We start from the raw sequence: 15,368 nt of genomic DNA, 5'->3' as shown, positions 1-15,368 counted from the left end.
CTACAGACAAGAACAGCAACACTAAAAACAAAACAAAAACAGGCAAGAAGCTGGCTGAGACAACCCACCTGTAGTAGGTTATATTATTATTGAAACAAATTTTAACTGTGTAAAGAGCTTTATGATATTCACATTTCTCAATCTCAGCCTTGTTGTTGCAGGCAGTGAACTGAAGCTGAAAATTTTTAACTTACCCAACACTTGTCAAGAGGCTGAGTTGAGATTTAATCCACTCCTGAACATTCTGGCTAGGGAATAAGTCCAACTGAATTTAATAGAGCATTAAATGATATGGGGAGAACCCTGTATGCCACCTTGAGCTCCCTCAAAAAGTTACAGCTGTAAGATCTGCATGGCAGACATCTGAAGTACATGTCTGTTGTGCACAGTGTGTATCAACCTTGGATCATGCTTAGACTCCAGTTGAAGAGTGGTTTTCTCTTGTCCATTGCAAACTTCACCAGTTTCAGAAGGTGCTGTGAAAGAGGGTCATGAATTCATATCAAGGGCCAGTTCCTATGGCTGTGTTGAGTGTTGCTCCATGACTGCACAGAATACAGAGAAACAATTCAGCTGCCATTCCATAACCCTTTTCTGAGTGTGAGATACATTGGATTCAGTGGGGCTTAGTTATGAGCAGACATGTATCAGATTCCACTGCCAGACTCTTGAGGGTTATTCTGGGAGGCAGCATCAAGAAAACATGCTACACTAAAGATTAGGCATCAGTGTAAGATTTTTTTCAGTTGGAATCCCCACAAGACTATCTGGTTGTATATGCAGGATTAGAGCCATGCTGAGGACCCAAGTTCTCAGTTCTGAAACTACTCAGCTGTAATTAGGCCATAGCAGTGTTAACCAGCAACCGCAGACTCTTCAGCAGTACTGTTCCTTTATCACTCGATAGGCACAGATGATGTGAAAGCAGTACAATTACATATATATAATCATTGCTCACCTTCTTATATAAACTCTTTCATTAGCTGTTCTCCCAAAAGTAGTGGGGCAGAGTATACTTTGACTTGTGAGAAAATGACATTGTTTAAAAGCATTGTTGTTATTGGTAAGTTCTATATTTAAAAATATATATATATTGGCTGTGGGAATTGGGGACTGTGAGACTTTAGGCTATATATTTTCTCTTTATATGTGTGTTTTTTCTTTATATGCATGCTACCCACACTTGGTTTAATTCTGTTCTTATTTTTAATAAAACTTATTTGCCTATAACAATGTTTGAGTGCCTTGGTCAAATGATTTAATTAAAATATTCAAAGCTATTCTTAGCAAACAGAGCATCCAGTTCAATTTAAAGGGGAGAGAAGAATGTTGGAAGGACTAATCTCTGACTCATTGCTAAGCAACTTTTAAAAATACTAATATAATGTAGCTCTTGCTATTATTAGAGATACAGAAAGCTCTAGTGGCCTAGAATGACTTGACTGAACCTTACCTTAAGAGGAAGAATATTTAGGGACGAGATTCAAGAAGTTCTTGTAACTACTAACCCCATGTTGAAACTAGCCCAAACTGAGAAAAAAAACTACTGTTAATTTAATAGAAATTTCTGTTTGTCTTGCAGCTCCTGTAGCTGAGGCAACTTGTCCATTATCTGAGCCTCATCATCCAACCACAAGATCACCAAACTGTAGGGTCTCATCTCCTTCACGTTGTGTTCCTCAAACACTGTGTGAGATAACAAACTGGAAAGGAAAACCCAGAAGACATAAGCTAAGCAAAGACTATATTGGCGGCCCCAGTAATTTCAAGTACGTTAAAATCAAATAGCCTAAGTTAGATTCCTGCATGCATGCATATCACTTAACTGAACTGTGTAAAACGGAAAGCACTGCATTCAGGTTTTTCAGGTTGTAATGAATGGAAGAAAATGGCTTTGGTGGCGGGTTTCTTTCACATGTGCTAGCTGTGAATCCTCCTTCATGCGATCACTGCCTTGTCGTGGCGAAGGGGCTTGAATAATTCAGGGAAGCTATGAGCTATGCCATGCAGGGCCACCCAAGATGGACAGGTCATAGCAGAGAGTTTAGACTAAATGTGATCCACCTGGAGAAGGAACTGGCAAGCCACTCCAGTATCCCTGCCAAGAAAACTCCACGGACAAATACAACGGGCATATAAAAGTGTTCTTGAAGCGACTAGCCTGAGTTTGGCCAAACTGCGGGAGGCAGTGAAGGATAGGCGTGCCTGGCGTGCTCTGGTCCATGGGGTCACGAAGAGTCGGACACGACTGAATAACAACAACAAAGCTGTGAATCTAGGCAGTATGGCTTCGAATCCAACTGTTGGGAATCAGAAGTGAGGACAGAGCTGTTGTACTTGAGTTCAGCTTTTGGGCTTCCCATAAAGATCAGGCTGGACGCTGTGAGAACAGAATGCTGGACTAAACAAGCCTTTGGGTTAATCCAGCAGGGCTGTTCTTGCATTGCAGCCTATGAGTAAGAAACTTATCTGCACAATATTTGGAAGATGCTATCCCGAAGTTATTGGCTGGAAAGTTGAAGGAGATCTCCTTGTATACAAGAGAAAGAAATTCAATCTGTTGGACTAGGACTTGGGAGACCAGAGTTTAAATTCCTACTCAGCCATGAAGCTCACTGGGTGACCTCAGGCCATTCACTGCCTCTCAGCCCACCTTACCTCACAGGGTTGTTGTGGGGAATTAAATGAGGAAGGGGAGAACCATTGACACCACCTTGAGCTCCTTGCAGAAATAGGTGGGATAGAAGTGCAGCAGCAACAACAAAAAATAAAATTCAGCATCATATTGCTGACTATTCAGAGTATTTGCTAATCATTATACAGTTTTATTTCTTCTCTAACTGAAGGGTTTAATTGCATGGCTGGTGCTCCAAGTCACCTAATGTGGATTCCAGGCAACTGTTGTGCTAAACTAGCAGCTTTGAGGCTGTAACTTTCTGCTATGCCTTTAACAGTTGCCTGATCTGCAGACATGAGCAGATACAGTACTGTAAAATTGAAGTCCCTTCCCCCCAACCCAATGAAGTTGGTGTTAAAGGCACAGGAGGTAGGTCTGACTAGTTCTTCTTCATGATCAACCCTGCCTTAGTGCCATATTACATCTTAACTTGGGTTGCTTCTCATGTAGAGGTAGAGGTAACTAACTGCATCAGCTGGTTCTCAACTAAGATGGGGAACATAGTTGCTTACCTGAGGAACAGTGTTGCTTACCTGAATCATTAACAGCCTATAAGAAGAGGATTTTTTTTCTTTTTTCAATCTGCTGTAGTCTCTTATGCACCTGGCTATTGTTTGTTGAGAGGCCTGTTGTTAGAATAAGCCTCCATGTGAGAAGTTGGTAAATTTACCAGTATTAATAAAATAAATAACATCAGTTTGTCAGAGCTAGAAAGGAATCTTGTTGAAGCTTACTTGGGAGTAAATTTACATGTCAAAACTCATTGAAAGGGTTTGCACAGAACCAAGAAGAGGGATGGGTGGCAAAAAGCCTCAGAGACAGCCTCTTAGCTGATTATGAAAATGCAGTCTTTTAATGATTATGTGACCAAATAAATCCAATTCAAAACCTGACTTCAGATAGACAATTGCTGCACATGGAAGTTCTACTTTTGACAAACAATTTGCTTTTACTGGAAGGGATGCTCATTTTCCCTTTGGTCATAGTCATAATACTACTTAGGATTCCTTTGTATTCAAATAATATGTTGCCTATTTTTTATGCCCTTTACAAATAAATGTGTTGAGGGGTGTGTGTGTGTGTGTGTGTGTGTGTTTGTACACAAACATGCATCTGGGGTGGTGGTGTGCCAAACTGGGTCTTTGACCTGGGTGACAGAAAGCCTATTTTCGGCCCTGAGTTTGTACTACAGTATTGTAACTAACATGCTTGCTTTGATATGCTTGCTTTGACAATCCAAGTCTTCATTGATATCTGCTAAAAATGCTAATCTGTCTTTTAGACATCTCTGTCACGTTGGATGGAGTCCCCGAACTGGTTTTGCTGTAAGTAATTGCTGAGGATTATTGCTTGCCCAACTATCAATGCTTCCTCTTTTTCTCTCCTTTTTAAAATGGTTGCTACAAAAAATCTAGCTTTCTCTCATGATGTGAGAGTGACATTCTAACTTGTTTGAGCCTTACCTTTATGCAAGCATTTTTGTGATCAAGTACACATGCATAGAAAGGCACTTTTCTTCAAAGGCAGGGGTCTCCAAAGTGGTGCCTTGTGCACCGCAGTTTGCCCACCATTGCCTCCTGTGTCTCCCGCAAAATGTATTGGTAAATAGGAAAAGGTAAAGGGACCCCTGACCATTAGGTCCAGTCACGGACAACTCTGGGGTTGCAGCACTCATATCGCTTTACTGGCCGAGGGAGCCGGCGTACAGCTTCCGTGTCATGTGGCCAGCATGACTAAACCTCTTCTGGCGAACCAGAGCAGCGCACGGAAACGCTGTTTACCTTCCCGCTGGAGCGGTACCTATTTATCTACTTGCACTTTTGACATGCTTTTGAATTGCTAGGTGGTCAGGTGCTGGGACCGAGCAACGGGAGCTCACCCTGTCGCGGGGATTAATAGCCATCTCCAAAATCACAGGGCACAAGAGTCTGTTTGCTCTTCTTAGTTGTGTTTGCACTTGCCAGATGGGCAAGCTTTAAATAATATAATAAATTATTATTATTATTATTATTATTATTATACATACCCTTAAACAGGCCCACTTTTCAGTAAATGCAAAGCTTGAACACCTACTGTTCCTTCCTTCCTCAACAGAAGTGAGGAGGTGCAAAGAGTTTCTCAGTGTGGGTGCAGTGCTGACTGATGCTTCTCCCCCTCCCCACTGAATGGAGCATGTCTACATCATTTTATGTTTATGCCCCTTTAAGATGAGTCAGCCTTTTTATGTTATGTCATTTTCTGATTGGTGCCCATTGCACTTCTTCAAAACTCCAAATGTGTCACACAGACTGGTGGTGAGCCCTGTTTTCAAAGCTCTGTAGCCCTTACATCCTTTTTTGGGACACAGTTAAACAACCTTGTCTACACCAAAGTTCTGTTTATTTGCCCCTTATGGTTTGCTTATGGTTTTCCTCAAATAATGATGGGACTTGATACTTACTGGTAAGTAAGAGACACTTAATGATCTCTATCAGTGCTCAGCACCTCCAACTAGTTTCCAGGTTCCCTAGGAAGACGAATGAACTAGTTTACAGGATTAGCGAATGAGAGGCCACATTTAAAAAAACCAGGAAAATCATTTTGAATTTGACATGCTTTACAACTCAGTCCTAACCGTTTCTATATGGGAAGTATTGGGGGGTTCATGATTAAGAAATATGCTGCTCAGTTTTACAATTGTACCTTGTCTTGCAGACCAGCTTAGATCCCGAACTAAAGATGATCTTTGCTAAGGCTGGCATAACGCAGGACCACCTGAAGGACAGGAGAACATCAAAGAAGATTTTGGAAGTAATTGAGAAATGTGGGGGTGTAGAAGCAGTATTGAAAGAGGCAAAGATGACAGGTATTGTACTTGAGCACCTGTGTAGGTAGTGAAAACATTTTTCTGTATTAATGTTATGGAAACATTTATCCAAGTGGTCAAATGTATTGGTATAGTCACTGGCTGCCTTGCCGCATACAAACGCAGTATGGAATGTGGTTGCACAAGTATGACAGCCACCAGTTGGCTAGTGACTGTGCCGTGCCGTGCTGTGAGAAACTCAGGGTAGACAAAACAAAATAAAAAATAAAAAAAATCCTTCCAGTAGCACCTTAGAGACCAACTAAGTTTGTTCTTGGTATGAGCTTTCGTGTGCATGCACACTTCTTCACAATGCACACGAAAGCTCATATGAAGAACAAACTTAGTTGGTCTTTAAGGTGCTACTGGAAGGATTTTTTTTTTTTTTGACTATGGCAGACCAAGACGGCTACCTACCTGTATCAGGGTAGACAGCTTTCCCTGCTCCCTTGTACCACTGATAGTTTCTAAAGATGTTTGTTTAAAGGCTTAATAGTCCCTGCCTTGTATTCAAAAAGTGAACATCAGGGTGGGGCGGTTCTACAGAAAAGGCCCTAGCCACCACCTGTCCTGTCTTTCATCCTCTGCTTTTATTGGTGCTTGGTGGGGCTTGTTATTTGTGCCATACCCATCCCAGGTGAGAAGACTATGCTTGTAACTGAGAGCTGGATCTGTTCATGCTTGCACTGATGATGGCACACCCTGAGTGAAGGGCACTCCAGTCCAACCCTCTGACTCTCCCTCTTATCTCCAATCTGGCTAGTTCCATGGATTGGCAGGATGGCTCCCTGGATACTGTGGGAACTTTGTTCCTCAGAGACATGGTGGGGTCTGGCTTCCCCTTCCCTACTGGGATGCCCTGGGACCCCAGGATGGAACCCTCATCCATATCACTCTTCAAACTGCCTCTGTCCCCCCATCTCCGGGTCCTCTTCCTCCCTCTCTGACAGATCATCCCATTCCCACCCCATCCCAGTGATTTATATGTGTTGTATATGCGATAGAACATTGCACCTCCAGGTCGTGCTGTAAAGTCCCGTTTTCTTCTACCTGTTTTCCCTGTTTAAATTTACAACGCATTTAACTGAAACGTTTCTTTGAGGTGTCTAGATCCAGCCCTGGTGACATGGGGCCCATGATACCACCATGCATGCTTTGGGGTGGTGAGGAATCAGATGAGAAAGCAGGTCCCAAACCATTCAGGGCTTTAGAAGTAACCAGCAACTAACGGGCAATTCCTGCAGATCGCACAGAACTGGTGTAACAGAATCAACCTTTCAAGCTGTTCTAACTACCTTGACCAATTCATAAGCAAGCACCCTTTTAGAATGCATAAAGTTTGTTTTAATTTGTGTGTGTGATTATTTGCATTTTTACATGCATAGCCCTGAATCCATATGTGGATTTGGAAACTGTAAAAATAAAGAAATCTGTGTTTGGGATGTATGGTAAGTAACAGTGGCTTCATACATGGACATCAACAATCAGATTCAATATCGCTCTTGCTGATTATTATTTTTTTAATCTTGCTTTACTTGGGACTTTGCTTTCTTGCTTAACTTGTTGGGGCTTTGGAAGAAAACAATTGTGTCGAAAACTTTAATTAAATGGGCTGAGGAACTGAATAGCAGCACAGTTACCTGTTTCACACCTGTCTTTCTGCAGGCTTATTGAAAAAACCCCTTGACCATCCTCTGCTTTATCCTGCAATGCCCACGGAGCTGGGTTCCACTTGCAGCCCAAACAATAAACAAGATTCCCGCAGTCTAGGAGTGAAGGATGGATTTAAGGATGTACTAGCAGCACCTTCCTCCATATCAAAATCAGATGAGTCGTCTCATAATGTTGATCTCCCTGCAGTTGTCATATCTCCAGCACCTTGCACATCTCCTTCTAAAAGGGTATCTCAACACAATTTGATCCAAAATTTGAAGGACGTGCAGCTGAGAAGGTCAAAGAGTGACAGCCGACTAACTCCTTTCACCTGTGACATTCTAATGAGTCAGATCAGAAAAGGGACACAACTGAAACCAGCAAGTATATTTTATTCTATACTGCACCAGTTTTGTTAGCTGATGATAGCTTAAATGTTCCTGTTAATCTCCTCCCCGTCCCCTGAATTGGCTTTTAAAACAACACTGCTCAAAATGCAAACTTTGTGCCTATGTCTTCAGCTAATTATCTAGTGAAGTTTTAAGTCGAAAAACCAAGCCAAAATGGTGAGCATATAATAAGCATTCACTTAATAAACCAGTTTGCCATATCTCAGAAGTAAAGGTAAAGGTAAAGGTACCCCTGACCATTAGGTCCAGTCGCAGACGACTCTGGGGTTGCGGCACTCATCTCGCTCTATAGGCCGAGGGAGCCAGCGTTTCTCCGCAGACAGCTTCCAGGTCATGTGGCCAGCATGACTAACCTGTTTCTGGTGAAACCAGAGCAGTGCACGGAAACACCGTTTACCTTCCCGCTGGAGCAGTACCTATTTATCTACTTGCTCTTTGACGTGCTTTTGAACTGCTAGGTTGGCAGGAGCTGGGACTGAGCAACGGGAGCTCACCCTGCCGCGGGGATTCGAACCACCAACCTTCTGATCGGCAAGCCCTAGGCTCTGTGGTTTAGACCACAGTGCCACCTGCGTCCCAACATCTCAGAGGTAATGCTTCTTATCTCTGTGCTCTGTTTGGAAGCTGGGGATTACCCTAGAAGATGGAAGACACTGAACTTTGGCCTGCCAAAGTGGGTAGCATCACTCTCTCCATTTTGTTTTGTTTAACTTAATGGCACCAGCAGTAGAGTGGAAAGATGTTATGAGTAGTAAGATGTGATTGGGGATGAACCTTGTCGCATTTTGAGAGAAGCAGGGAAAATGCACAGCTTGTTCCACTGTCCAGGGCCTTGTTCCAAATGTACATGGGTACTGTTCAATGTAGGAGCTGCATTAGGCCAACAATACCACAGTGTTGGAGCCGTTGTTCTTACATGTGAGATTAGGGTGCCACTGGAAAATTCAGTGTTTCCCATTGGATAAATATAGCTGTTGCCACGATAAGTGAATACTGTATACTTGTTAGGATTTTTGGACCAGGACCTACGACTGTGATACCATGAACTAGAATGGTACAAGATGAACTAGCAGTGGTACCACACCGATGTGATGTTGGCCACACTGCCATAGCTTCACCCATCTACACAGCGGATTATGAAAGATGGCTGTGAATCAGCGTGCAGATTAGCAGAACAATGAGCTAGTTCTGTAGAAAAAGACTGTAGAACAGATTCTGTAGAACAGACTTGGCTAAAGCCATAAACTTAACAAAGAGACTAGTTAATGTCTTCAGCGAAGTCTGTTAAGCAGGAGGAGCCAGGCTCACCACTTACTTCTGGAAGCTGGCGCCACTTGGGCCAACTGATGACGAGGAGGAGGAGGAGGTGCACAGGTGCAAGGTTAGAGCACGGGACATTTCAGTATCCAATCAGAAGCCAGGATGGCTTCTGTAATTCCAGGACGTCCCGGTCAAATTGGGACAGTTGGGGGTATGGGTTGCCCAACTCTGCCATAGATGGCCTGAGTTTCCTATGTTTGTAGCTGACATTGCTAACTAGCTCTTCTAAATGCATGCAAGCTGAAACAAGAAATCCTCAGGGTTCTTATAGTAAGCTGTCTTCAGTTGTCTTCAGGAAGCGAGGGAAGTGCAAGCCAGCTATATAACATGAATTCTGCACTTGCACAAGCTCTGGTTACACAAGCAAAAGGACCTTAATAACTGGAGGCTTATTCTAATCTCTTATGTTAAAAATAAAATAAAAATCAGTCCTAAGTCCCAGTGACAGGCTAATTACCTCAGCTGCTTTCTTGAAGCCAAGAAGAAAGCAGATTGAGTTCATGCATCTCACTACATAAAAACGCCTGGGGTGATGGCAGCTCTCATCTACGAGACAAAGCTTTGTTTCTAATTTGCTAGTCTTCAGCTGCTGGTAGCTTACTAAAAACGGATTGTTGTTTCTTAGAAGCCTTGGAACATTAGAACACTTTGCAAATTCAATAAATAAAAGCTCCTTTGGCTGATTTGTCTAACAAATTATTTTAATTATGAGTGAAACTTCTTTAGAGAGAAAAAATATGGCATTAACATTATGTAGCAATAAATATCCAAACCCTGCATTTCTCTAATTTTTACATTGTAACTTTTTTTAAGTATAAGGTGTCTAAAAGTCTCCAAATGTTGGCAGCCCTTGCTGTGTGGCTGGCCATCTTTTAAAACTGGATTTAGTGGGGCCGACTTAAACTGTGTGGATTTTTCTATGATGTGATCAACTTCATCTTATGGAAAGTAGAAAATAATGTTATGGATTGCTTTCTGATCCAGAGAATGCTTTATGTGGGCATGGTGGTTTTATATCATATGCCCTTCTAAAAAAGGCTGTTTGGCAATTTAATTCATAGATAGACTACCATTTCCAGAGGTGTGTGTGAGGGAAAGGGAGAGGGAGAGAGAGGTCTCTTTACAATCTGCCCCAGACTATCATTCAGAATACATGCAAATTACCTGATGCAATGAGTTCATGAACTGTTTGAGGGATTCCCATAGGCACCTGGATTACCAAAAAGAAGGAAATGAATCACCAGGAAAAAATAAAAGGATTTGCATATTGATATTTCTTTTGTGTTGATGCAAATTTAGAGATAATGACTGTAATTTAAGTGGAAATGTGCCTTACCACAGTGGGGAAGACTGGTCTGGGTGCCTACTTGGTATTCTGTGTAGGTGCTGTTGATGAGCCCTTTCAATACCCCTTCTTATGCTTGTTTATCTTTAAACCGACTAGGGCTAGACAGCCCTTGAAACAGAGAGTTATCTTCTGATGGTCCTGCTGTAAAGTAGTACACTTGGCCACCCTACTGGCCACAGAGAGAACATATTAGACTGCACAGGCCTTTAGTCTGATCTTCACTTATGTTACCCAATGTAGGCTAGGGTGCTAAGCTCGTCTCTTAAGAGGCTTTTCTTTTTATGTTTTGCCTGGCTGTTGACGAGGCTTTAATTCCACATTCTGGTTACATTTTAATTGTGTTTTTATCTGTATTGTTGTATTTGTTGATGATTGCCTTGTGGGCAGAAAGATGATTCATAACATGCTTTTAAGAATAAAAATAAATATGTGGGCATTTATAGTCCACCTTTTTAAAGGAGGCAATGAACAATATAAATCACAGCAGCATAAAAATATAATGGCAAAGTGAAGAAAAAGAGATTGAAGATTTAACTATAAAATGTAAACTGAAATAGAGCAGCCCAAATCCCCACTTGGCCATGAAGTTCGCTGGGTGACTCTCAGCCTAACCTCCCTCACCAGGTTGTTTTGGGGATTAAATGGGGGAAAGAACCATGTCCCCCACCTTAGGAGAAAACGGATGGGATGGAAATGCAATAAACAAACAAACTAGCTACTGGTAGCCTTATCCATGAATTTGCCTAGATGTTTGTGTTGCTTCTTGGAGCAAACAGCAAGCTACTTGATCCTGACTGAATAAAAACTCCTAAAAAGAACCAGATGGCTGATTAGTTATGATGATAGTTCCAAAGTAGATTTGACTTCTAAAAGCTACATCACTGTTTCATTTTTGAACTTTGAAAACAGGTGGCTCAGAATCCAATGCCTCCTATTGATGACGACATAGTTGCTGCTCTTAAGGATGTTGTTCAGAAGAGACACAAGGCAATACACCTTTCAGGTAGATCACTTGGACCCCCCCCCTTCAACATGTAACTTAAAACTATATTGCTTTATTGTTCCTTCGGACAAGCACCTCTTCAATAATTTTCACTGGAACAAAGTAGATAAGTCATCCCCCAAGAACTGGGTGAATATGCTTCTGAAAAGCCAGTGCTTCCTTTCCCTTTTAAAATGTTGAATATTCATTCATTATGTCAATTAGAAATGTGTGAACATGGCAAGGATCTTGAACTCGATCTGTTCCTAAAATGCTATTGCTAGAAACAGCTGAAATATTGGGTAAAGTCTGGGATAAACATGCCACCATATGAGGTCACGTTCTTTAATTTTCTAAGTCTAATGGTGGTGGGGGGAAGAGTACTATAGTTATGACAGATTTAAAGCCATATGCGAGGAATCACAGAGGACAGAAGCTGAAGCTGACATTTATGATGCAGCAGCAATTAGCAAGCAGTGTCATATTTAGAAAGCTGGATAGGAACAGGAACCACAAACTCGTCTCTCCCTGGTGTTTGTAATTTTTTAAAAAGGAATAATTCTACTTTTACCAGGCCTCTTCCAGATGTTTTTATGAGACCTCGAGGGATGCGGGTGGCGCTGTGGTCTAAACCACTGAGCCTAGGGCTTGCTGATCGGAAGGTCAGCAGTTCAAATCCCCGCGATGGGGTGAGTTCCCATTGCTCAGTCCCTGCTCCTGCCAACCTAGCAGTTCGAAAGCACGTCAAAGTGCAAGTAGATAGTTACCGTTCTGGTGGGAAGGTAACTGGACTTAACTGTCGGGGGTCCTTTACCTTTATGTAGCTTTAGAGAACATTCATTGGGCTAGGGAAATTATGCATCTCTTCCTGCCTTTAACTATTGCTTCTAGATATAAAAGGTTAATATGTTTACTCAAACAAATAAGTAATATTTTATTACAAAATCCGAGTCCTACACAACTACCTGACTTTTTAAAAAGATGTTGGATTATAAAAGTTATTATCTGTACTAGAAAGAAACAAAAGAGCCTTTTCTGTTTGATACTAGAAACTGTGAATGAAAGATCACATTATACATTATAAAAGAGGCCCCGTGGATACAGAGTACACATGTTCCACGGGGCCTCTTTTAAAAGACTCGCCCTGTATAATTCTTTGCACACTCTCGGGACACTGATCTTGGTTACAGATTCATTAGGCAGGTAACTGGCATTTTATGTGGTTACATGGTACACACTCTTTTCTTGTTTTTATTTATCTAAAAAAATGTTATACCCTGTCCCCATCCCAAAAAAGGGAGTTTCCCAAAGATGGTTTCAAAAATTTGGGTGACATCCAATGTTAGTTACACTTGTTTACTCAATTTTTATGAGATGGAATGCTGACTAATGCTCCAATTCCAATACAGTCGCACCTTGGTTCTTGAATGGAATTCGTTCCAGAAGTCCGTTTGATTTCTGAAAACATTTGAAAACCAAGACGCAGCTTCCAATTGGCTGCAGTAGCTTCCTGCACTCAATTGGAAGCTGCAGAAATTGTGTCGGACGTTTGGATTCCAAAGAACATTCACAAACCGGAACACTTACTTTCAGGTTTGTGGTGTTCGGGAGCCAAAATATTGGAGTCACAAGGCATTTGAGAACCAAGGTACAACTGTATTCCACTCCCTTCTATATGGTAAGATCACTCCCTTTAATAGGAAAGTTGCTGAATGCTGTGGGAAATTGAGCCAAAACAGACACTGAGAAACAAGAGAGAGATACTGGTGTCCTTTGGGGAACCTGAAGTTTGCAGAGGTACAAAACCAATACAAGGATTTGTTCAGTGCTGTAATTTCTGCATTACTTATGTACAATGCCATGCTCATATTAATCTCCCTTTAGTTATTTTCAGCCTATCCATTCATGCAAAACTTGTTGTTTAACTTCCACCACAATCCTAGCTCAATGGGGCTTGCTCCCAGGGCAAGTAAGGATAGAATTATCTACTTTCCTGAGAGTAAGCCCCATTGAACCCCATAGAGGGTTATGCTATTAATCACATTACAATGACTTTTAAATTACAATGTTATTAAATTGCAATGATCTCCAATATTTTTAATTAATGACATAATGGAACACCAGTACATATTGGCTTTGATAGAATACACTACTATCCTCAACCTTTCCTTGCAGATACTGAAGAATCTGACTTGGAGAATGGCGATGAATGGAATGATTAAAATTACCATCCTTGAGGAGAAGAAATTAAACATGTTAACTACTACTTGATCTTTTAATAGTTGATGGTTTAATACAAATGTTTTCCAGGATACTTGGAGAATATGATATACTTTAACTGTAGGCTATTTAAATATTAAAGATGTCTAATATGGCACTGACATGACTTGTATTAGTATTGCTTTTTAACAATCAATTGCAGGCTATAAGCTGTTGCTTGATTTTTCTTCCTTCCTTATTTCCTCCCAGTGCTGTTTTGTTGGTGAATATATTACAAATATAAACAGTTTCTGCTTTTAACTTTTATTCCTGCTGATACTCCATTTAGTATCTGCTGCTAGAATAAAGATAACACGTGTCTAAAAATCAGTAATAAACTGTGTTTCCAGGCTCTAGTGAAAAATGGCTTCTCTTTTTGGTGTGGTCATAGAGACAGTGTTCTTATCTGAAGGTTATAGAAACATGCATTCCTTTCACGATACTGCCTGCTCGTCCGCCCAACAAAAGGAAGTTGTGTCAATAGCATGGAATATGCTTTGCCTCGCTGTTCACCCAGAGCTTTAGGTGTATTTCCTCAATTCCCTTGAAGTAATGACCCTATTCTTGGTTTAGGTCCTCCTGCCACTCTCCCTGCAAGCTTTGGCTACTCACGTGTATTTGTTGCTTCACCCATCCTTCCATTTCATCATATGTATGCCCCTTTTTAAAAAACAGTTTCCCAGAAAGCTCCCTTACATAGCCACCTTGGTATGTTTATGTGCTTCTCCTTTGTCTTGCTTTCTGGAATGGTTTGGGATTGTGCCTCTAACGACTCACATTTAAGAAACCCCCCACCCTGAAGTCATTTCTCCTTTATTTAAGAACATTCATGACCTGCTTAATAATATCCAAGACAAATCTCTAAGCTACATAGACAAGTCAATATATATAAACCATATAAAACCATTAATCCCCATATGATTACAACAACAGAGACAAATCCAAAGTTGTCAAACAGAGTCCAGCTTCAGTAACCAAATTCAGTGGTCTGGGAAAGCTTGTGTAAATAGGTCTTGAAAAGATATCTAAAACAGATACTAGAGGAAGCATTCCATATGGCACAAGGAAGAGCATTCCAAACACGGAGCTGATGACAGGAAAAGGCCAGTTTCAGAGTTGTTGTCAAATTAGTCAGTATAATGCGGTGCTACCAATAAGATTTTTCCAGGGTTCATGCAGAAGATCTACCAGTATATGTGGCCAGGCAGTATTTCAGGTTACTTGACCCAATGGCCTTCAGGGCTTTATAAGTCAACATGATCTTGATAAGTAACTAGGAGTCATTGCCATTTTTTCAGCAGTACAGGTGTACTATGTGCACATGAGGCTGCACCGTCCTAGATCATTGTCAAGGAAAGCTTTATACAATCACAGAACATGTTGCAGTAATCCGCTTGTGTGGTTATCAATGCATGAGTCACAAGCTGTCCCTATTCAAGGGAGGATAAAGTTGGCATTGGTAGCAGGGTGCCTTGCCACAGAGATTACCTGGGTCTCCAAGGACAAAGGTAGATCTAGAAGCACCCCTAAACTATGTACCAGTTCCTTTCAGAGGGAGTGCAGCACTATCCAGAGTGTCTATAGGAAACCTCTCCCAAATTTTCTTGAGGTTTCTACCCTCATATACCGGTATATATATATTTTTAATTAAAAAAAAAACCTTTGGAAATTTGCTTTCCAGAAGTTACTAGCTTTCTCTTTCCTTGGTATTGGGAAGCCCAAGAGAGCCAGTGTGGTGTAGTGGTTAAGAGCGGTAGACTCGTAATCTGGGGAACCGGGTTCGTGTCTCTGCTCCTCCACATGCAGCTGCTGGGTGACCTTGGGCTAGTCACACTTCTCTGAAGTCTCTCAGCCCCACTCACCTCACAGAGTGT

General features: G+C 41.4%; 1 protein-coding gene across 2 annotated transcripts; it reads left to right on the top strand.

Annotated features, from left to right (window-relative positions):
• Positions 1-958: 958 nt before the first annotated feature.
• LOC117041706 lies at positions 959-13,858 on the top strand. Of its 2 annotated transcripts, XM_033140747.1 has the most exons (7): positions 959-1,063; positions 1,583-1,769; positions 3,960-4,002; positions 5,372-5,522; positions 7,188-7,555; positions 11,163-11,256; positions 13,411-13,858. In XM_033140747.1, the coding sequence occupies exons 1-7, from the start codon at positions 1,033-1,035 to the stop codon at positions 13,455-13,457; spliced, it is 921 nt and encodes a 306-aa protein (XP_032996638.1). In that variant the 5' UTR covers positions 959-1,032; the 3' UTR covers positions 13,458-13,858. The 2 variants fall into 2 exon arrangements, with proteins under 2 accessions (XP_032996638.1, XP_032996639.1); XM_033140748.1 differs by lacking the exon at positions 11,163-11,256.
• Positions 13,859-15,368: the final 1,510 nt, after the last annotated feature.

Source organism: Lacerta agilis, chromosome 2, assembly GCF_009819535.1.
Source record: "Lacerta agilis isolate rLacAgi1 chromosome 2, rLacAgi1.pri, whole genome shotgun sequence".
Taxonomy (NCBI): Eukaryota; Metazoa; Chordata; class Lepidosauria; order Squamata; family Lacertidae; genus Lacerta; species Lacerta agilis.
The sequence above is the reverse complement of the archived record's forward strand: the minus strand, read 5'-3'. Positions and strand labels throughout refer to the sequence as shown.

Excerpts from the sequence above, each read along its gene's own strand:
- LOC117041706 (XM_033140747.1), top strand. The coding sequence starts at position 1,033 with ATGACATTGTTTAAAAGCATTGTTGTTATTG. Across the intron at positions 1,064-1,582 it reads TAAAAGCATTGTTGTTATTG|CTCCTGTAGCTGAGGCAACT; the intron begins GTAAGTTCTATA and ends TTTGTCTTGCAG. Across the intron at positions 4,003-5,371 it reads GTCCCCGAACTGGTTTTGCT|ACCAGCTTAGATCCCGAACT; the intron begins GTAAGTAATTGC and ends CTTGTCTTGCAG.